At 39.9% G+C, this 23,352-nt stretch overlaps 1 protein-coding gene across 2 annotated transcripts; it reads left to right on the top strand.

Annotated features, from left to right (window-relative positions):
• Nucleotides 1-2,860: 2,860 nt before the first annotated feature.
• aoc1 (amine oxidase copper containing 1) lies at nucleotides 2,861-12,050 on the top strand. 2 transcript variants are annotated; one of them, XM_033986089.2, is made up of 5 exons: nucleotides 2,861-3,271; nucleotides 6,347-7,879; nucleotides 9,978-10,266; nucleotides 10,793-10,925; nucleotides 11,304-12,050. In XM_033986089.2, exons 2-5 carry the CDS (start codon nucleotides 6,349-6,351, stop codon nucleotides 11,571-11,573), a joined length of 2,223 nt encoding a protein of 740 aa, XP_033841980.1. In that variant the 5' UTR covers nucleotides 2,861-3,271; nucleotides 6,347-6,348; the 3' UTR covers nucleotides 11,574-12,050. The 2 variants fall into 2 exon arrangements, with proteins under 2 accessions (XP_033841980.1, XP_055086177.1); XM_055230202.1 differs by lacking the exon at nucleotides 2,861-3,271 and adding an exon at nucleotides 4,786-4,887 and having other exon boundaries at nucleotides 11,304-12,020.
• The last annotated feature ends 11,302 nt before the right edge of the window (nucleotides 12,051-23,352 follow it).

The following is a 23,352-nucleotide window of genomic DNA, read 5'->3' as shown; positions in this document are numbered from 1 at the left end:
TACCTTACTACAAGGCCAGTGATCTTGCGATCTCACCCAGGCTCTATTTGTCCCCACCTTACACAGCAATACAAGCCCACGCCTCTTGCACAAGCCTACGTCACCCATGCTCCCCCGCAGGCATTTCAAGTACATACAAAGCAATACATTACAACTTCACAAACCTGATAATATGTGCAGTAGTTTTCAACAGTGAAATGATAGTCTTCTGAAGGGGGAGTGATTTAGCATGGAGAGCAAAGGGAGGGGGCACTCAGAGTGTCAAAAATGAAAGTGTAAATAAATACACATTTTAAAATGTGTTAATCATTAAAACCTCATAGAAGTGGAATACCCCCTCTTAAAAAGACCTTATATTGTGTGCATCCCTCAGCAGGAGCATTATCCAACTTTTCTGGTGGAGGACCAGCCATCAGATTGCCTTCATGGAGATATTGTTGCTTTGATTGGAATGTTCCACAGTAGGGCATTAATTTGTGGTTCTACAACCAAAATGAAATGTTGTGTAAAACTTAAAAAAAAACCAAAAAAAAACCAAACAAAACAAAACAGAATACAATGATTTGCAAATCCTTTTCAACCTATATTGAACTGAATAAACAACAAAGGCATGATTTAATGTTCAAATTGATAAACTTTGTTGGTTTTACATTGTTTTTATGCAAATATTCACTTATTTTCAATTTGATTTGATGTCTGCAACATTTTTCAATAAAGCTGGGACAGGGGCATGTTTACCACTGTGTTACATCATCTTTCCTTTTAACAACAATCAATAAGAGTTTGGGAACTGAGGACACTAATTGTTGAAGCTTTGCAGGTGGAATCCTTTCCCATTCTTGCTGAATGTACAACTTCAGTTGCTCAGCAGTCCAGGGTCCCCGTTGTCGTGTTTTGCGCTTCATAATGCGGTACACATTTTTAATGGCAGACACCTGCACTCTTTTACTACGAAGCCAACACTGTTCTAACACGTGCAGAATGTGACATGGCATTGTCTGAAATAAGCGAGGACGTCCCAAGTCGTTGCTTGGATATCAGCATATGTTGGTCCAAAACCTGTATGTACCTTTCAGCTTTAATGGAGCCTTCACAGATGTGCATGTTCCCCATGGGCACTAACACACCCCCAGACCATCACAGAGACACTAACACACCCCCAGACCATCACAGAGACACTAACACACCCAGACCATCACAGAGACACTAACACACCCCCAGACCATCACAGAGACACTAACACACCCCCAGACCATCACAGAGACACTAACACACCCCCAGACCATCACAGAGACACTAACACACCCAGACCATCACAGAGACACTAACACACCCCCAGACCAGCACAGATGCTTTTGAACTTTGCGCTGATAACAATCCAGATGGTCCTTCTCCTCTTTGGCCCCCAGGACACGACGTCCATGATTTCCAAAAACAATATGAAATATGGACTCGTCAGACCACAGCACACTTTTCCACTTTGTGTCAGTCCATCTCAGGTGAGCTCAGGCCCAAAAAACCTGGTATTTCTGGGTGTTGTTGATATATGGCGTTGTATGGTACAGTTTTAACTTGCACTTGGAGATGTAGCGACGAACTGTGTTAACTGACAATGGTTTCCTGAAGTGTTCCTGAGCCCATGTGGTAATATCCTTTACACTTTCATGTCTGTTTTAATACAGTACCACCTGAGGGGTCGAAGGTCACAGGCATTCAATGTTGGTTTTCAGCCTTGTCACTTACGTGCAGAGATTTCTCCAGATTCTCTGAATCTTTTGATATTATGGACCTTATATGATAAAATCCCTTGCAATTGTACGTTGAGAAATGTTGTGCTTAGGCTGTTGGACTATTTGCTCACACAGTTGTTCAAAGTGGTGAACCTCGCTCCATCCTTGCCTGTGAATGACTGAGCTCTTTGGGGATGCTCCTTTTATAGCCAATCATGACACTCACCTGTTTCTAATTAACCTGTGGAATGTTAAAACAGGTGTATTTTAAGAATTCCTCAACTTTCCCATTCTTTTGTTGCCCCAGCTTTATTGGAACGTGTTGCAGGCATCAAACTGAAAATGAGTGAATATTTTCATAAAAGTTTAGTTTGAACATTAAATATTTTTTTTAAGATTTACACAGCATCCCAACTTCATTGGAATTGGGGGTTGTGCATTTCTTCACTTAGTTATTTTTATTGCTCAAAATATCTTGAACAACATGCTGTCGTAACGGTTCGGGTAGGACCAAGAAGTGCAGACTCAGGGCAAGTTGACAGTGTTTATTGTACAAAATAGTGAATAAGTCTTTAGCAGTTCATTCAAACACACACGAGGAACCAGGGAGCAGGAGGCAGACCAGGCGGGCGGAGTGCAGGTCGGGGACGGGAAAGCCAGGACCGGAGTGAAGACAGGAGAGAGACGAGACCGGGACAGGCAGGGCCGGCGTAGTCCAGAGAGCGGGGCCCCAGGCAAGAGGCAAGCAGCAAGCCGGAGACCAAGACAGGACAAGTAGCAAGACGGAGGGATGACTGTACCGGAGCCGGAGTGCAGAGGCAGGAGCAGGAACAAGCGAGGACAGGAATCTGGAAGGTGACAAAAATCCAGTAAGAGCATGCAGACGGGCAAAAAGATGCAAAACTGAGCTGGCGCATTCACGTTTACACGCGGACGGTCTGGCTCCGAGTGTAGTCTGTCGAGCCCTCATATACTCGGCAGCAGGTGACGGTGATTGCGCTGATGTGCTCCAGGTGCGTGCGGGAGGAGTCAGGAACTCCGCCCAGCTCCAGGCAGACAGGTAGGGGAGGGGGAGATAGCACAGAAGGACAGGAAAAACGGGCATCATGACACATGCATTCTAATTAATCTGACCTGTAACTTGGTCATCTGCTTGCCTTGAACATAGATACATTTAATTTTAGGAAAATTCCAGGCAAAGCAATTTCTTCTCTACATAGAAAAGCAGGTAGCAGAGCTTCCACCAGCAAAGTTACACAGTTCACCTTTAGCGTAAATAGAACAAGTATTAAATGACCTCCTTTCCTAAGCCCCTGTACACTCTATATTGCTCACGTAGTGTACCACCTCCGGTGGTATGTCCCAGGAGTGCTGTTATCAGCTGCAGCCTGTTTTTCCTCAGCTTTACAACTGACTTTTGGTCTGAGTGGAGGTGAGAGCGAGCTCTAGCTAAAGTCCACTCATTCTGCGCTCCACAGCTCCATTCTTAGAATAGTAACCGAAGTGAAATCATCAGCCAATATATACTTCCTCTTCTGCAGGTAAGAACATTTTCTCAATACAATATGGATCTAGCAAATCAGAAAGGCTTCAGTTATAAAGTTAAGATGATGTTCTCTCCAGAGTAGTGCTGTCACGATACTAAAATTTCAAACTTGACTTTGATACTAAAAAAAAAAGACTTGATACTGGACATCAATTTTGACACACAAATAATTATTCTAAAAGCTGTTTTTTAGACTATTTTCAACAGTATTTGTTTACACTGGTTTTGATCAATGGGATTCTTCAAGTAGTTTATCAATTCATAATTGAGTCTTTTTGCAAATATTACAGTGCATTGTAAACTGAATCAAAATGTAAAATCTACAACATAATATTCATCCAAAACAATGTAAATAGTTCTGTGCAGATTGTGCTTGCAGCCTTAGATTTTAAGAATTAATTTTGATATGTAAAAAAAAAAAAAAAAAAATCCTAAATATATTTGGGAATAAAACTTAAATAAAATATTGCTGCTTCTGAATGTCTAGAAAACTAATATAACTGAATGTAACTTCCCAACAAGTTTATCAAGGTTATGTGAGGTCAAGACAAGGCCACTAACAAGGGAAACACACAGAATGAAATGAAAAGTGAAATAACTGTATATTTTGTATTTATATTTTTATTTACCTTGTATGTGATTATTTTCATTTCATCATAGTTTATATTTGCTATTATTATTCATTGTTTTACGTTGCACCTCAGCTCAACAGAAGGACTGATAAGAGAAGGTCAGCAGATCCTGTGTCAGTGCAGTGTGAGGAGAGTAATAGCCCTCAGGATAAAGGTGTCCCCCCATCCTGCAGCATCACACCAGCCTCTAGGGGGAGCCAGGGGAACTTTTGTCATGTTTATAGTGCATGTTTGTAGTGCATTGAAATTTCACCATTTTGGGACAAATAAAGGTTCTTATTTATAAATTAATTGAGAAAAAAATAGAAAAGATTCAAATAGAGCCGGGTTTATTTTTGTTAAAACAGCCCAAATCAAGGTAATCAAGAGTACAGATATGTTATATAAGCAGTTCTGGAGGTCAAACTAAGTCTGCTGTGCACTGTCTGTATCTAATTAGAAATAATTTATTATTGTATAGTCCGATAAGCTGAGCTAGAGCTGAGAAAATTGCTTATAAACTGGATTTATTCATGTTTTTAAGACTGTAAAAACCAAGTACAGCTCCTTTGTCAAAGTGTTGAGTGGTGAGCACTTTTAGAGCTATATGAAAAGAAGCCCAGATTTGTTTTTGTGAAGCATGATCTCTTTAACACAGGCGGGATTGTGTTTAAATTCTACCACTTCTACGGGGGATGCATGGCTATATGTTGCAGAAAAGCAGAAACTAAAATAATTACAATAGAAGCATGATGTGATGGAATGTTGCAATTTCTTTTTCCAGTGAACCAGATGTAATTATCCTAAAACATGATCTGGCTCCTAACCAACATGTGTAATTCTCCTTAGGCCCCATAACCTTTGTGGTATTTTCAGAAACAAAATGAGCATACTGTACATGTTGTCCTATAGGCACTCAGAGCGCTTAGGGGCAGGGACAATGGAGGCTGTAGGCTTGTGTATGTGAGGTGTCAACAGTCTGTCTGCAGTAGGACTCCAGGTCAGTCCCTAACCTTTTTCCATCTAACTATTAAAGAGGGGGCATTTTACATCTATGGGATATTAACGGCTAACACATTACATACTTAGATAACCATGTTACCTTTTATAGTTTTGAAAATGCTATATTCACCAAAAGTAACGTATTAGCATGTTTAATAAGGTCCACTTTTTTGATGCTCTGTGTTGCTCGCCCTTCAAAGCGCTATCACAACACAATCAGTGTGCATCCTGCTAATGAAACTACTGCACTGTATCATGTTTTTGTATATATTATATTTATGAAAACTGTTGTGTGGAAGCATAGATGACGTAAACTTGTAACTTGTGTAACCTGGTCGAAAGCTAAAAAAATGTGAATTTTGCATGTCAGGTTAGACTTTTCACTTAATTGAAACATAGTTCACATTAATGCAATTATGATTTTACTGCAAATCTTTATTTTGATGAAGTTTATAATTTAACTTCCTGGTTGGACTCAGGCAGCAGGTATAACATACTTAGAGGTAATAACTGTTACCTATCAAACACAATGTAAACAAGAGCCAAAACCATATTTATGATTATACAGTGAATGACAACATCTTATTTTGTTAAATGAAGGTTTAATGTAGTCCCAGTATGTAAATAGTTCCTGCATTTTTGGTGGAGTTTTCTGTGTTGATGACAGAGGCTTTAAAATGGCCGACATTGGGCACGCCCCCTCTTTGTCTGAACCATGTGGAGGTTCAGGTAAGAATGAATCGATGTGTTTAACTGAATTGAATAAGTAACCAGTGTTAAGTGTGGTATTTAATGTAAAGGAAGACTAAAACTAAAAGACTAAACAAAACAAACCCAGGATGGACATGTCAATGAAGAGATGGGTGAATTTAAACTAACTTAAGGTGAGATTAATGGGACAATGGCCTATGTTGCCACAGAACTCAAGTTCCTGTATTTTTGTACTTTTCCTCTCAACTTTTTTTCCTACGAACTGCCACTTAACTGATGTAAAAAGCTCTGATCAATATGTGCTATCCCACAATGGTAAAAAATGTATATATTTTTAAAAAGCAGCTGATTAGACAGGTCACAGCAACATCAAGTGACATTTCTGACTGTAAAGATATGAAATGAACAGAAGTCTGTACATAAGAATCTGAAGTGTGAGCCTGGATTGTTCCAAAGTTTGACAGTAAACTTGCCACAGACCTGACCTGTAACTGACCTGACCACCGGTTTGTCTATACTGAGATAAATATTAAAATACTGTGGAACACTGGCAGGAAAACGAGAACATCTCACTGGAGACGAGCAAGTGGCAGAACGTTCAACAGAAAAGTTACTTATTCACTTCATCATCTCAACTTATGGAACAAATCGTTTTTAGCTGGAGACAAACTAAATGTGCAGGGCTTTTTTTAAAACAAAATACATTTCCTTATACATTTTTGCTTATATTGTATTCTGTTTCTCAGCCATGAAGGTCCTGTGCCTCCTCCTGCTGCTTTTCCTGACTTCATGTGACTGTGGCAGAGGTCGTGACTGGGCGCACCATGGTGCACCCATTTTCGCTGACCTGTCTGTGAGGGAGCTCAAAGCCGTACGTTCTTACCTCCACAACATCCCGGAGCTCGGCCTAACCAGTGCCCAGGACCACAACCTGAAGAAGAACAGCATCCTCCTCATGGAACTCCATCTGCCCAAAAAGCATGAAGCTCTCCGAGCTCTGGACCGAGGACAGGCCAGACCCTCTCGCCAGGCCCGTGTCGTGGTCCAGTTTGGAAACCAGACAAAACCCAATATCACGGAATACATCGTCGGGCCTCTTCCCACCCCAAACTACCACCAAGTCAAAACCTTTAAAGGAAGTAAACCGGTCCGCTTCGAGTCTAGGCCTATCACAAAAGTTGAATATGAGCATGTTGAAGACCTTCTTGTGAAAATTGCTACAAAAGCTCATAAACTCCTAGAGAAGTTGACGGGAGGGTTCTCTTACATCAACTGCACTGATCGCTGCTTGACGTTTTCCGATATAGCCCCACGTGGACTGGAGCCAGGGGAGAGAAGATCTTGGATAATGCTGCAGAAGTTTGTGGAGGGCTACTTCATCCACCCAATCGGTTTTGAGGTTTTGATCAACCACCAAGACCTAGATCCAGAAAAGTGGACTGTAGAGAAGGTCTGGTTCAATAGCATGTACTTTGACAGTGTTGAAGAACTTCTTGAAAGATATGAACAAGGAGTACTGGAGATTCCAATACTACCTGATCAGGATGACATATATTCTACATACATTCCACGTGGACCCAGCCACACTCAAACAGACATTCATGGACCAAAACTTGTAGAACCGCAAGGCCGGCGATACCACATTGACAGAAACTTCGTTGAGTATGCTGGGTGGTCATTTTCTTACCGTGTACGATCATCTGCAGGTCTTCAGGTATTTGATTTACGTTTTAACGGAGAAAGAATCGCGTACGAGATTAGCCTACAAGAAGCAATCGCGTTCTATGCCGGAGATACCCCAGCCGCAATGCAGACCAAATACATTGACGCTGGTTGGGCAATGGGTTCCTCCTCCTTTGAGCTCGCCCCAGGGATTGACTGTCCAGAAATCGCCACGTTTGTTGACCTCTACCACTTTTTCGACACGGATAAGCCGGTACGCCACAAGAACGCGCTCTGTATATTTGAGATGACCACGGGAATGCCACTCAGAAGGCATTTCAATTCAAACTTCAGTGGAGGCTACAACTTCTACGCTGGGTTAGAGAACACAGTGCTGGTGCTGAGGACAACTTCCACGGTCTATAACTATGACTACATCTGGGACTTCCTCTTCTACCAGAACGGGGTTGTGGAGGTCAGGGTCAGTGCCACAGGATATATTCATGCGACGTTCTTCACTCCAAACGGACTCAACTACGGCACCAAAGTGTTTCACTATGTCCTGGGGAACCTGCACACCCACCTCATCCATTTTAAAGTGGACTTGGATATTGCAGGTAGGATTTAATTTTAGTATTAAAGAACAAGTATTACACATTATATTGTTATTGACCTTTAAACGTTCTCAAACTTTTGCTTTGGCATTTCATGTTTTAGAACTACAGACAATAGACAAGTTGTTTCTACAGTATTTCTGCAATAAAGGGAACAGGGGTTAGTGCACAGTCTGCTGGCAGTGAGGGTAAATACTACAGCTAGGGTTAGCAACTTCTTCCAACAAGGTAACCGACTCATGCAGTTGCAATTTATGAAAAGTGATAGAGGAAATGCTCAGTTTTTGATTTATGAAGTTAAAAATAGTGCAGGAGACCTTCAGACTTTTAGTTATGTTGCAAAAGTGGGATTTTCAAAATTATGTTTCTGTGGGGCTTAGAGGGAGTGAACTTAATAACAATTTTTTCAAAGTATGTGGTCTTAAACAAAACTCTTTACACCAAGAGACCTCATTCATTTGTCACTACCAAAAATACGTGCAATGAATAGCATTCTGAAATCATGAACTTTGGTTCTTAGATCACATCAAGACAAGCAGAGAAGTCGGTGATGTGATCAGGGGTCTTATCATGTCAAATCATATGTACAAAAATATTATGTACACATTTTTTACACTTAGTTTGTAATCTATAAAAAGACAACTTTATGTGGAAATGAGCGGTCTGGAGCTCTGAACTTTATCAAGGGGGCAGGAGGAGCTTTGAAGGGTGAGCAATAAGGCAGTTTAAGGGGGTTTGTGAAAGTTTGTGTTTTGTCTGTATGCTCACTTTTAGCAAGAAGTCCACATTAGTTTTTATAAACGAGACCCCTGGAGTCCAAATTTGGTGGTAAATAGAGGGATGATGAAGCTGAAGATGGTGTGAAGGAGGGGTTTTTAGATTCAGGACTGAGGAGAGAGAGTTTGGGACCACTTCAGTTGAAAGCTGGTCCGTGTTAGTCAATGTTGAGAATGACAAAACCATGAGTGTGTCCTCTATTTGCATGTTGAGGCACTGTCACTGGTTCAATCATTTCTGAGGTTTGAACAGTTTTATCTTGTGGAATTTTCCTTCCATAAAATGCATGCATGAGTTACACAGCAAGAAATGTCAACAAGGCCTAAGTAACAGATGTTTGGTAAATGCAATGGAATAATCCTCATTGTAAACCAGTTTATTGGCCAAACTTCTATGGTGTTAGAGGTAAATTTGTCTGATGATAGTGTAAGCAAATGCTGATCCCCATCACTTAGACTAACAATTGGGTTACTGTTGTGAGTCCTGACAAGATGACCTTAGCTCTTTTGTCATAAAGTGCCATAAAGTGTGCTACACTAACCAACGGTCTGACCAAATTCCTAACTGATATGACTATGCAAAAAACAACAGATAGTATAAAGGAAAAGTATGTAAGATTTTCTTTTTAAATTCCATAAAGATGACCTACCTGTGTCCCCAGATACAAAGTAGACATTTTCAAATCAAATATAGCTCTCACTGGTAACAAAAATAAACATTGGACATGTTAGCCAAGTTGTTTACGTGACAATTTTGGTGAAAATTATCCAATCAGAAAGCAGAACGAGCTTCACATGAGGCTCTCATTTGGGTTGCCAATGCCAATGCTGTAATCCTGTTGGTTTAAATGTAAAATACCCCTGATCCATAGCAAAAGATGGAATTCAAATATGTCAACTGGACAAATCGTTGTAGGAGTAAAGACGTTTCGTTGCTCGTCCAAGCTTCAAGTCAGAACTGAACGATTTATCCAGTTGACAGATTTACATTTCGTCTTTTGCTATGGATCAGATGTGGACGACTGAAGGATTACACAGATACCTCTCACTGCCTAAACCCCAGCACCTGCAGCCAACCATTAATCAGTGCAGCATTCTGAGCTTCCACATGAGGCATGACCTGTCCATATACTGAGAATGAGAAAACTTGTATGTCTCCTCTATCTGCAGGTTAACCCAGGTTCAGTTGTTATTATACCATTTTAAAATGGAAGTGTACACCACATCCAGTTCATTTAGTTTTTATAAGACTGCTGCAACAGAGTGTATACAGAGCTGTGGTAAATGTCTTGACCCTCGCTATGTGCCTTCTTATTTTTACTCAGGTCGAGAAAACAGCTTTGAGACAATTGACCTCAAATATGTCAACTTCACCAACCCCTGGAGCCCCAAGCATTTCGTTGTCCAGTCCAAGCTCCACCGGACGGAGCACAAGACTGAGAAGTCTGCTGCTTTTCGCTTCGGCAAAAAGTTTCCCCGCTACACACACTTTTACAACCCCAACGAGAAGAACAAGTGGGGCCACCACAAAGGCTACCGCATACAGTTCAACTCACATGCCCACACGGTGCTGCCCCGAGGCTGGAGGGAGGAGAACGGCATCAGCTGGGCCAGGTCAGTTACAACTTACAGAAAGACATCAAGAGCTGATCATACATATAACTTTTACTCAAGAGTGAAGTGAATCGATAAGTTTGAAGTTTTATGCCAAATCTCCTTCTCAAAGCCTGATTTCATCAAATCTCAGAAGCTAAATACAGCTGGGCTGGGCTAGTATTTGGATGGAAGACCACTGGTAATTCCAGGTGCCACAGTGGAGCACCAGTAGCAAAAAGTGTGATTATTATTTTTTTTTACAATGGAACATAAGAACATCTATGTTGATATCAATACAGTCATAACAACAGAAACAAGAACAACAACAAAAAAGCATATAAGTAAGTTATGTTTACTTTTGCCCAAAAAAGGAGTAGGAAGAAGAAAGAAAAGGCTTGTATCAGATAATCCTCACTTTCTGTTCCACACTAAAAGTTGTGTACACTTGAAATGGATCTGCCAGGAGCTGTTCAAGATGGCCGTGCAAGGGTACTCTCCTGTGGAAATCCTCCATGTTATACATCAGCACATATTCCTCTTGCAGATACCCTCTGGCAGTGACTCGACACAGGGACAGTGAGAGCAGCAGCAGCAGTATCTACACCCAGAATGACCCCTGGGAGCCTGCCGTGTCCTTTGAAGACTACATCCGCAATGACGAGGACCTGGTCAAACAGGTCTGTAACATACAGCAGGATAAGTGCTTTGAGTTTGTCAGAGGTCATATAGTTTGAAGGCATAGTTTGAGATCATGGTATCGTGTTTGTTTATTTGGCAAAGGAAAATAGCACATTAAAATGTGAATGTGGATAAATTAACTAATAAATAAGCAAGATTTGTTTTTCTATTTCAGCTAAGATAATTTACTTTGACAGTTATTTGAAAAATGTAATAATTGATGGTATGTTGATTTTACGAGCATGGTGACAAAAACATTTTCATCAAAATCACATAGTTGATGTAATCTTGGATATAGTATTTGAAAGAACCTTTAGGAACCCAGTTGTTAGTGTGTTGATAATTTCATGGAACTCTCTCTGACCTTCTGTTCACAGGACCTGGTTGCATGGGTGACGGTGGGCTTCCTCCATGTGCCTCACTCGGAGGACATTCCAAACACAGCCACTCCGGGGAACGCTGTGGGATTCTTCCTGAGGCCCTTTAACTTCTTTGACGAGGATCCGTCCCTGTCATCGCGCAGCACTGTGATCGTTCGGCCCGGGCCAAACAGAGCGCCTCAGGTGCAGAGGTGGACTCCCGCCACTGTGGGGCACTGTGTCACTGATAAGCCTTTTTTCTACAATGGAACTTATGTCGGTGTGTGATGAACATGATAGAAAGACTGAGGATATCTTACCATTTCAAATGTGTTATTTAGATGATTTCAGTACTGCTGGAAAAGAATAAAAAACACAGACTTAAAGGAGATAATATGTCAAATCAACATTCGTGAGCTTTAAACCACAGTATATCTGTGTAATCCCTCAGTCGTCCAGGCCTGATCCATAGCAAAAGAAAACTAAAATCTGTCAACTGGACAAAACTCTGTAGGAGTGAATACGTTTCGCTGATCATCCAAGCTGCTTCTTCAGTTCTGGTCAGATTGCTGGTAGGGAGTGTCCACCAGTTTTATCCAGCTGACAGATTTTAGTTTTCTTTTAAACAACAGTTTTCCCTCTATCCTGTATCATCTGCATTTGAGACTTAAATGGTTTGAAAATTTCTACTAATTTCTCCTTTTCTCCTTCTGATTGTCACATGTCACATTGCCATTTTCAACAATAAAGACAGTTTTGAACAGGAAGTCAATGGACCTGCTTCTGTTCTAGATCAATATTGTGGTTCCTGCTGAAGAAAGTGGACTACCCTGGACTTCTTGTCTGGAAACCCTGCCTCTTCTTAAGCCTTTTCAAATTGTTTACTGGTGTACTTAACTCACTAGTATTTGCAAATCGCCCCTGCTCTCATCTCTGGGAGACCTTTTGATGCCATCTTGACCTCTGACCTTCCGCTAACCCCTGTCTGACCTCAGGTTCCTCTCAACCGTCATCACTTCTTTCAAGATAAATGACTTGTGGTGACTGAATGTTACACACATGGTGATGGTGGCCACAGTCGTTGGCAAGTGTTACTTTGCAGCTGATGTCATCAACGTTCCCTGGGGGTAAGATGCTAACTTAAGGCAATGCACTGTCTGAGGCTTTCTTAGACTTTAATCTGAGTTTTATTTTAACACAGTCAATGTGACCAGAAAGAGCTGACTTAGCTGGTACTGCAACAGGTGAGGTGATTTGTGCTGTTAAACAAATTCCTCTCAAATAACATTACACTCACAAGCTAGCTAGCATTAGTTTTTCACTTTCACCTTTTTTGTTGAAAATCCAACACCTAAATAGTGCACACTCATATTGTTCACAGGCTCCTGAAAATGTGCTGGTTAAATCCATTTCATATTTTTTTCTTGAGTTTTCAGACTATGTTAACTGTTTTTGGCAGTGTTTCCTTGTGTGTGCATTGTGTCTCCATGGTGATGGCTGAACATTCTGCAATAGAGATTCATGTAGAACACCACCAGCGTGATGCCACTGTAAAGTATCAATAGGCTGGGTTCATGTGACATCACAATATTCTAAAATTTCTCATTATTATTGCGGCATAAAAATCAGACATGTATAAGAATGTTGTGGAGATTGTGTTGCTTAGGAGCACAAAGACAGTACGCATTTCAAACTGAGATTTAACCACCACACCTCCACTAACTCTTTTTGAGTAATATGTTGCTCCACCAAAGTAACTGACTCAAGATCACAACATTATGATCTCTGCAATTAAATGCCCTTAATCCAGTCAGGTCTCCAGGGTTGAGGGTTAGACTCCCCAAACATCCAGGATGCAGGATGCTGGGTGTCCGGTCCAGACTGGACTCCTCTGGTTGGGGTGTTACCATGGAGATGTGGTGATAATGCAGCTGAGTGCACCAAAGGCATTTGTGACATTGCATCAACGCACACAAATCATTCAAACACCAAACACTTAATGTCTTGTACTTTGTTGTGGAAGTCAGCTCAGAAAATAGTATAATAAAAATGTAAAAAGGTGCAAAACAAAAATGTATTTATTTATAATACATACATTTGTTTTAGAAGACATAAAATGAACGTCTTTAACAATGGGGGGGGTACACCACCTGCTTGTCTCCATGGAGATATTATTGCCTGGAATGTAGCACAGTATGGCTTTAAACTTATCTGTTGACACCACCACTATTCTAATGAAGGTGTATGAGGTTTAAAAACACAGTGGAGAACTTCCTGTATTACCACATGATATCCCAAGGTGGAACGTACAATAAAAACACAGCCTAAATATGCAGGATTTGTGTGTTAAACATACATCCATTAGCTTTCAGATTGTGAGGACACTGTAGACTAACCTTCAGTGGCAGGTTTAATGGGCCACATGAGATGGAGCAGGATCCACGTGAAGCATGTACACACACATTCCTCACACAGGCTATGGAGACACTGCAGTCACTCATCTATACAGACTACACTCCCATTCTCTGACGCACATGCATTTGTAAAGGGATTATGTAAAACCCTGATATATCTGCACTTCAAAATGATCAAAATGGCTATGGAATATCCTCTAGGAAAACTGTGAGAGTTGAGTTGTCATTTCAGTGATTTCATATGGAAACAGACGTAGAGTGCACTTTTATTCTTTGGACGCTAATTTTGGCATTTCATATTTTAGCATCAGAGGTGGTAGAGTAGCCAAAAAATGCACTCAAGTAAAAGTAATGTTACAAAGAGAAGTACTAAGTAGAATCAGAGGGAGTTACTCTGAATTACTATAGTAAGAATAAAAAAGTATTTGGGAAAGTTGCTACTCTTAACTTAAAGAGTAACCGTCAGGATATAGCATCGATAGCATGGCTGACTTACTCACAGTACTCAATAAAAAATATAACTCAAGTAGGAGTAAAAGTACGCTGCTAAAAACATACTGAAAAGAACAATTTCTTTAAAAAGTTACTCAAGTTAAGTAAATTTAACTCAAAGTGCTACCCACCTCTGTTTAACTTAATATAAATATGAGAAAAGGGAAAAGTTGGCTGATCCTGATAAAAGTGCACAGGATGTAGGAACAGAGAGCATCTGGAAACAGCAAGGAGGGAGAAGGCTGCAGCTGCGAGCATACAAGTTAGATATGTCACCTTTTGGTCTTCCAACTAATACATAGAGAATGATCTGACTAAAGGCAGAGCAAACAGAGGGTGAGACATGTGGGCTCCTGAGGCATTTCCATGTCCAAACAGTTAGTGGAAAGTCTTTTACATTATAATGTGCTCCCACACACACAGTAACAACAAAAGAGGCACAAACACACAGAGCATTCAAAAGTATGAGACTGTGGTTTGAGCAGATGAGCACACAGAGCTGACTCATGTGTGCGGATGGGAAGTTGGTACCTGTTGTCATGGCAACAACAACATTCACATACCTCTCTCATCTGCATCTATAATATTGTTTGTTGTAATATTTTTTCAGGTCTAGAATTATTGCGCAGTATGCTTTAATAATTCATAAGTAAAAGGTTCTATAGTACGTGAAATTAACTCCTGTATTACCTTTAGTTCAGTAAAGACTGACAGTTATCCAAATTATTCTAAGGTGTATGGCGCGGAGCATTTCCTGTATTACCACATAACATCACAGTATGGCATTTAACTTATCTATCTCTATGGAGACAACCAGACAATGCCACCAGTCCAAATTGTAAGTCAGATCTGTGGAGAGGCGACCTTGCTCCCATTAGAAATGCATGTTTTTCAATGCATTTCTAGCAACTAAAACACCGGTAACTGATTACATGCAATATAGACAAGTGTAAAGCCATACTGTGGAACATTCTGTGCTAAACAATAACATCTCTAGAGAGACATATCTCCATCAGAGAAAGTTACGCAGTGTACATTTAAATATGAATAAGACGACTATAACTTAAAAAACTTTTTTTTTTTTAAGTTGTTGTCCAGGCTGTGTGCAACTCTTGACTTTAAATCCCCTCCTAATCCAGTCAGGTCTCCAAGGTTGAGGGTTAGACTCCTCAAACATCCAGGATTCAGGATGCTGTGTATCCGGCCCAGACTGGTCTCCTCTGTGCTTGTGTGGGCCACCAGAAGAGGCTGGTCTTTTCTGTGGGGTGCATTTGTGTTTGATGTCATAATATTGGGTGAAGTGCAATGGAGTTTTTGACAGGGGCTGAATCCACAAATTCTTAGTACTGTTGTTTTACTAAAATTTCAAACTTGACTTTGATACCAAGGAACAGACTTGATACTCAATACCAATTCCAAATAGAAGGTGATTTTCAATGTTAAATTGTAGTACTTTCTTCTATAGTCCCATGTGGCCTTATATCTGTGTAATCCCTCAGTCGTCCAGGTAGGTTCCATAGTGGTCCATGGGTGTATACTAGTCTATACTAGCTTATTATTGTTCTGATACAGCTCAAGATCATTCTAAAGCTATTCAGGAAAGGTTCATTTCTGTCCTGTAAATGTGACTTTTCTAGTATCGATACTTGCTCAAATGATTATCTAGTTTTTTGTTTTAGTATAAATTACTATCTAATTTTCAGTACTTCTAACAACCGTAGCTCTTATTTTCTAAAAAAAAAAAAAAAATTGATGAAAATGGTGGGTGGTCAGTCCGTCCCATGTAAAATTACAGTCATAATCTAACTGGCATTAGTTAACAGTTGTTCACTTAGTTATTCCCCACTTTTTGTTGAAAATGCCTAAACCAGATTGCTCACTGGTTCCTGAAAATGTGTTGTTAAAACTTTTTGGCAGTATTTTCTAACGTGTACATTGTATCACCAAGTTAACTGGTGAACATTCCATCATAGACATACATGCAGAACTTCCCCAGCGTGATGTCACTGCAAAGTATCAATTGACCACCAGATCTCCCAGTAAACAACAGCCTTCACATACACAGTGCTATTGTCATACACACAGCTTGACCACACCGCAGCCAGGGGGAGCAGGAGGAGCCAGTGAGCTGATGTGTGAAGGGTAAACACAGCGTTTTAAAGAGTGTGTGCAGAGTTTTACAGAGCTGCTGGTAAAACGCGTTGATGGCACACGCATTCTGCCAGGACGCACCATGGCAACGCCTCACATACACTTCACAAAACTGTTACCATTATGAGAGACACTGACAAAAGATGATCAATGTTGGTGGGAAAGGGAAATTTCAGTATTTGTTATGGAAATTAGTTTAAGGAACCATTATGTAAGTTGGTTGTGATTTCCAAAAATATGACCTATCTGCATCGCCAGATACAGGGCAGAAATCAAGGTTGGTGTTATTTGAATTGTAATATAATCAGATGTATATATTTAGAACTGAGAGCTGTAAAATATATGGAATATGAGTTGGATCTCTCAACTCACAGCCGTTTGTTATTTTTCTATCTACAATACAGAGGAAACTTTCTGAGCCTCTGTTGTTTTTACTGTAACACGCAGAATACAATGCAGAGTATTATCAAAAGGGGTGGACCGTTTACAGAGACAAGGAGGTGACAACAATCAGGCCAAGTTACTGTTCAGATCTGTGAAGAGGTGACCCTTCACAATGCATGTTTTTCAAGGTATTCATTTAGCAATAAAGATGCCAGTAAGTGATGCCAGATACCTTTAAGTGATATATTTTATAGTTTTTCCATGTTTCATGTGTGCAAAATGTATTATAATAATTTGTAGTTTTTGTTTAATTTATGTCTGTTTACTTTAGACTGGACAGCTACCCTCATTAAATAGCACTGACCTCTGACCTTAAGGATCAATATAAAGGTGCAGGTCAAACCAAAGCCCCCGTAGAGCAAAAAGTGAAACTGGACCCTGTCTGAAATGATATTTAAACTGTGAATGTTTCTCAGGTGTGATGTCCCCATCTAGTGGCTGACCCAGGAGGTCTCCCAGAGGCATCAAAATAAATCAATATAAATATCAGGAGGACATAGTAAATTCATAAAAGGTTTCTCTCCACATCCATCACCTGTGACCACCGCACAGCCTCAGTGACTTATTTTGTACAAGCCTTTGCCACGACAATCCTGTTATGTTTGACAGCTCGGTGGCTGCTTGGCACCCTATTATAGAGTTGGCACATTTATTTGTTATAATTTGGTATTGGTGTAGGTTCTTAAGATGATTATCCAATTAGAAAGCAGAATGAGCCTCACATGAATCTCTCTTTGGGGTGTCTGTTTAAACCTAAAACCTCTTTCATCTGAATTGTCACTACCTAAACCCCAGTACTTGCAGTCAATCATTAGTCACTGCTAGTGCAGCCGCTGCAGCTCAGCGAGTGAATTCTGGAGGTTGTGACCTTTCACACGAGGCCTGTCCTGTCCATACAATGAGAGTGTGAGCTCTTGTACAGGTTAAGTTATGACATCATTGCATTAGTGTAATGCATCCTGATCATTTTGGGACACAAGGGGGATATCTATATATCTATATATCTATATATCTATATATCTATATATCTATATATCTATATATCTATATAGATATCTATATAGATATCTAGATAGATAGATAGATAGATAGATAGATAGATAGATAGATAGATAGATAGATAGATAGATAGATAGATAGATAGATAGATAGATAGATAGATAGATAGATAGATAGATAGATAGATAGATAGATAGATAGATAGATAATAATGTGGAGCAACTGAATGACTCAGAACTTATATCCCATGTGAGAGAAACAAGGAAAGGAATACATAAGTTTATTTTGCAATGAACTTTACCAGTATTAAACATAATGACACTGATGTGTCAGGCCTGTTTTTTCTGGAGTTTTTGAGGAGTTAACAAAATGATAACATGTCTTAAAATTCACTAGAATCCAACCCCACCCTATTACACATAGATGCTTTGTATCTTGGGTTTAATGACATATCATTTTTAATCATTTTCCAACAGGCAGATCACAAATCCTGCAATATGTAAGACTCACTCAACCCTTTAATCACACCACATCAGAAGGATCTATGACAACATAAAATAGTGGAGATCTCCCAGGACTTCAGGGCAGTGGGTGATGGCCATTAGGCTGACAATTCTGTTCTATGCAGTTCTAACTGCCTGTCCCTCTTACACCCTCTATGTCAGGGGTCGGCAACTTCGCTTGGCTTCGGGCCAATTTTTTTCAGCGCCCACAGGTGGCGGGCCAGATGGTAAAGGTATTGGCTTACATATATTTATAAATACATAAATATGAATTACATGCATTTTAACTCACCTAAAACAGCCAATTAAAAAATCCTCGGGCAAAAGCTTTTGCTCCTTTTATTATGGTTTTGGTAAGAATTATGCCTTTGTTGAACATGGTAATATGGATACTAAAGGCGCACAGTATCGGGTAGAGCTATGAAAAACTTTTCACTTTAAGGTTTTACCTCATTTATTCAGGTCTTTGTCTCATGATATTAATTGAAACTAATACTTTTGTGGTTAAAATGTGCGGATTTAAACAAGGATAAAATCTTTCTAAGACGGTTACTTGAACCAGGAAGCTGCGTAATTATTGCTTATCGTCAAATCTCTCCATCAAAATTCTTTTCTCACGCTGTCTTCTTGTGACCATCACTGCGATTTAGCTCTGCCTCGAAGGTTAAACTACGACAGGCTTTTAGTCGTGCGTAATACCGCACTAACGGCTTCCTTACTCCGCATTTGGTGCCGTAATGACCTGCACCTTTACGCACGACTGTGGGAGAGCTGTAGGACTTGGATGATGCCAAGTGCAGCAAGGATCGTGATAAAATCACAACGTAAATGAAAAATGTTTAAAATTGACATGGCTAAGTGGATTTATGTTGTGTCAAACATGAGCAAAGGTCGGGAACAATAAAACCTGACATGCGGACAAAAAGCAAGTCCCCACCCCGGTTAAAAGAAATCTTCAAACTGAGTATTTTGACAGTTTTGTGATTAAGTGATTTATTTTAATAAAATAGGGAATTTTGAATAACTAACCACAGAAGTGCAAGAAGGCTGTAGCGTAACGGGTGCACATTCCTTGAGCTGCGCGCAGTCTGCACACTTGCCTCACCAGATGTCCAAAAACAGTTAGCCACGATTTTGACTGGTGAAGGTGTATGTACACACCAGTTCATTGTTTGCTTTTAATGTTGTGTTACGTGCACATCATGGGCAGTGGAATGCCCGTAGCGGTGCCCACATAACTTGGTATTTGTCGTAACGGTGGGTGTAGCGGACCAAAGGATGCAGACCCGGGGAATATTTACAGTATTTATTAAAGAAATGACAAATGGTGCAGTTCGAGGGTTGATCCGGCGGTGAGCAGGAGGTGAGGCACGGACCAGGATCCAGGAGCGGAACGTGGAGCGCAGCGGAGATGACGATGCGGGCAGCACCAGGGCAGGATGCAGAGTGCTAACCGGGGTCCGGGGTCGCGGAATGCAGAGATAAAACAGACAGTACCAGGGCTGGGAAGCAGGGTGGAAGCAGGGTCGGAGCTGAGCCGGGAGCGCTGGAGCTGAGACGGTCCAGCAAGCTGGGTGGAGACGCACATACGATCCGGCACCGAACGGGATGAGGCTGAAACGAAGATGAACCGGCACTGAACAGGGTGCAGAAATGCAGATGATCTCGCCCTGAGTGTGTGGTCCTGCCTCCTCTTATACACAGCAGGTGGTGGTGATTGCGCTGATGAGCTGCAGGTGCGCGCAGGAGGAGCCAGGAGCTCAGCCCAGCTCGGCAGGTGAGGGAGGGAAGGAGCAGGACAGGAGGAAAAACGTGGAGCAGACGGAGCGGATCATGACAGTATTAAAGAATCAATGCCGGAAGAAAGTCCAAAATCCTCTGGCGGGCCAAAATAAATTGGCAAAGGGCCAACATTTTCCCGCGGGCCGGACGTTGCCGACCACTGCTCTATGTGGTAGACTTTAACATTGTAACTATAAGACATGTGCATTTTTTTTTCATTTTGGAGCCTGAACAATGATTGGGAGGATTTCATGACAATACTTACCAAAATATCGCTCAGGTGACTTTAATTTAGCCTTATGATCCCTATGCACTTATTCGGCCACACTTACATACTCCACAGATTCATGTTTGTGTATTTGCATTGGCGTTGTGTCTGACAACAGTCTTAAAAAGCATGCACATAAAAATGATGTATAGTAGTTTTCCTACACAACAGCACACAAACTTTGTGCGATAGGAGTACAGGCCTAAATATTCAACTTGTCCTGTGCATAGGCCCAATGGAAACACGTCCTTTGAAGCAAAGAATTATTGCACATATAGCGCGGAGAAGCAAGGGTAAACCATAGGGCGAGGCCTGTACCAATCTAACTGTAAATTTGAAATTAATTTACCTCCATGATTTCAGTCAGAAGAAATCTTATGCCTGTAGCACTGAGAGGCACAACACAGTGCTGAGGTAATCCAATGGCAGATGTGCACGAGAGAATTCTAAGCAAACAACCAATATAAGCTGCAGGATCCATTTAATATAAGATAGAGATTACAAATATATTGATTGAATTACATACACAGTAACCCTACAGATGGATGCAAATTTATCACAATAACTCGTGTGGCAATGGATGAACAAACAAATGATAAGTGGAAAGACACTTCTATCACTGAACACAAACAAGCAGTTTAGATGTTGTATGTTATGTAATTTTCCACTGAGTGACATCAGAACTCCTGATATAGGCCTGTATGAAACGTCTGAGCCCAAAAGAAGAACAAACCTTTTGCTTTTTAGGACTTTTCTGTTTTATTTGCTTTAACATGTGAAATACTAAGACTCACTTTTCTCTCACTGTTGGCTCAATGATGCTTACATCTATTGTTCATTTCTGGTCGTGCTGCAAGAAACAGCCCTCATTAGTGCTTTCTTTGCTCACAATAGAAATGTGTAATCATTCTGGACCAATATGACAGAACACATCAATATTTATGCTTTATATTTTTATGTTTTTGAGTCTAGATAGAATAGTAAGTGATTATTTGGCACATGTGTGTAATTCAAATCCATTGAATTGCATTTCAGGGCATAGCTTGGGTGCCTTCCATTCAGGTGACTAACCTTATTGTAACTTAACACAGTATTACCTGACTCATACCTAACTTCAAACTACTGCCAGTCTGAAATTGTTAGTATTATTTTAACATTAGGATATTTCATTATTTTATATCGTTATTTTTTATGACTTGGTGAGTCTAAGGTGCACTACATCATTTTTGTAGTGGGGTTCACTTCCTGCTTGTGTAGGTGGAACTGTTATTATTTTGCCATTATTATTACTGTGAGCGGGTCCGCCTCGCCACAGCTCTGACCTGAGATGGCCTGGTGGCATCAGCTGCTTGTCTCATTGTAGATATAAACATTTAATTCCATACTGTGGACCTTCTAGACAATACAGTAACATTTCAATGGAGACAAACAGAGACAAGCAAAGTTACATAGTGCAGCTTTAAATAAAAGCAAGTAGCCCTACAGATGTTAATAGTCAAAATGTCCAGTTCAATACAAAACAAGGACTACAATAAAGAAAAGCTAAGATCACAAACCCAAACTGGCAACAAAATCATCTGATATATGGTAGCATAAAAATACTATACAAATAAATACCATACTTCATGTGTAAACTGACAGATAGTCTTATTACAATAAATAAATACAATTTCAAACTATCCTTACTAGTCATATACAACTTGATTTTATATAATAATAATAATTATATAAGTTTAAATGTGTATCTGAAAATATACATCTATATACATTACATTATATATATATATATATATATATATATATATATATATATATATATATATATATATATATATATATATATATATATATATATATATATATATATATATATATATATATATATATATATATATATATGCCCCAAAAGAGCAGATAGAAGTCCATAAACCAAAGGTGCCATATGTAACTTAAATTGAATTTTCATATTGAAAGTGATAGAGTTTAGGGTGAAGTTCTTCACCACATGAGAACAGGCCTGTAGTATTGAAAAGACAAGTTGAATTCAATGATCATGTGTGTTTCTGAATGAGAGCTGTCAATGTTTTGAGAAAGAGCCAGAGAACTGTGTGAACTAATGAGAAATGTTCCAAATCATTTGACGCCCTGTGCTCCTGTTTGAATCATGACCAAAACTGTAAAGGACAGACGCATATTAATGGACATTTGTACATTTTTACATGCACGATTATAGTAAAGATGATCTAAATAGCATACAGTAACGCATGTACCATCTTTATAAAGCCAATATCAATTAGACAATTTTTTGAAAAGTTTAGACATACAAACCAAGAAACTTGCAGGCTAGACTGTTTAACTGCATTTTGCAATGTACTTTCTGCATTTTGCAATCTACTTTCTCATCACTAGATGGTTTATGTTTCTTTCTTAGGCTTACATCATTTCTGCCAGTCACAGTGCTCCTTTTTGTGATGTTGGGTTTAGGGACACTTCCTGGTTTGATCCACGGACTGAACCGAAACATAACACTCTAATTCAGCATGCATTTCTCCAGGTATTTGACATAAGTATTCTTTTTTTTTTTTAACTAGGTTGATAATTCCCGCGCTGTTACATTACCACTTAGAGTCAATGATATGGTCCTTGTAATTATGATGGATCTATCATGTGCATGTGGACTTCCTGTGAGGTGGCCTCCGGTCAGGACCAGTTCATTTAAGAGGGAGTGTGATGCCAGGTTATGAATGAAAATGGACTCATCACTTACACTCAAATGAGTAAGTAAAGTAAGTATCCGCTTTGAGATTTGTTTATGAATATTATATGAAATCATGTCCTGTTCCAGTAAGACAAAGAATGAATCACAACCACAGTGTTATGAAACCAAGAGGTAGGCCTGCTGTAACCAGACAAACAATGTCAAGGTTATCAGCTTTATAAATACAAACTTGAAGAATAAAAAAGTAAAAAATTAAATAATAATACATAATAATAATATAATAATAATTTATTAA

Source organism: Periophthalmus magnuspinnatus, chromosome 20 (assembly GCF_009829125.3).
Source record: "Periophthalmus magnuspinnatus isolate fPerMag1 chromosome 20, fPerMag1.2.pri, whole genome shotgun sequence".
NCBI lineage: Eukaryota > Metazoa > Chordata > Actinopteri > Gobiiformes > Gobiidae > Periophthalmus > Periophthalmus magnuspinnatus.
This window is presented reverse-complemented; position numbering and strand designations above follow the sequence as displayed.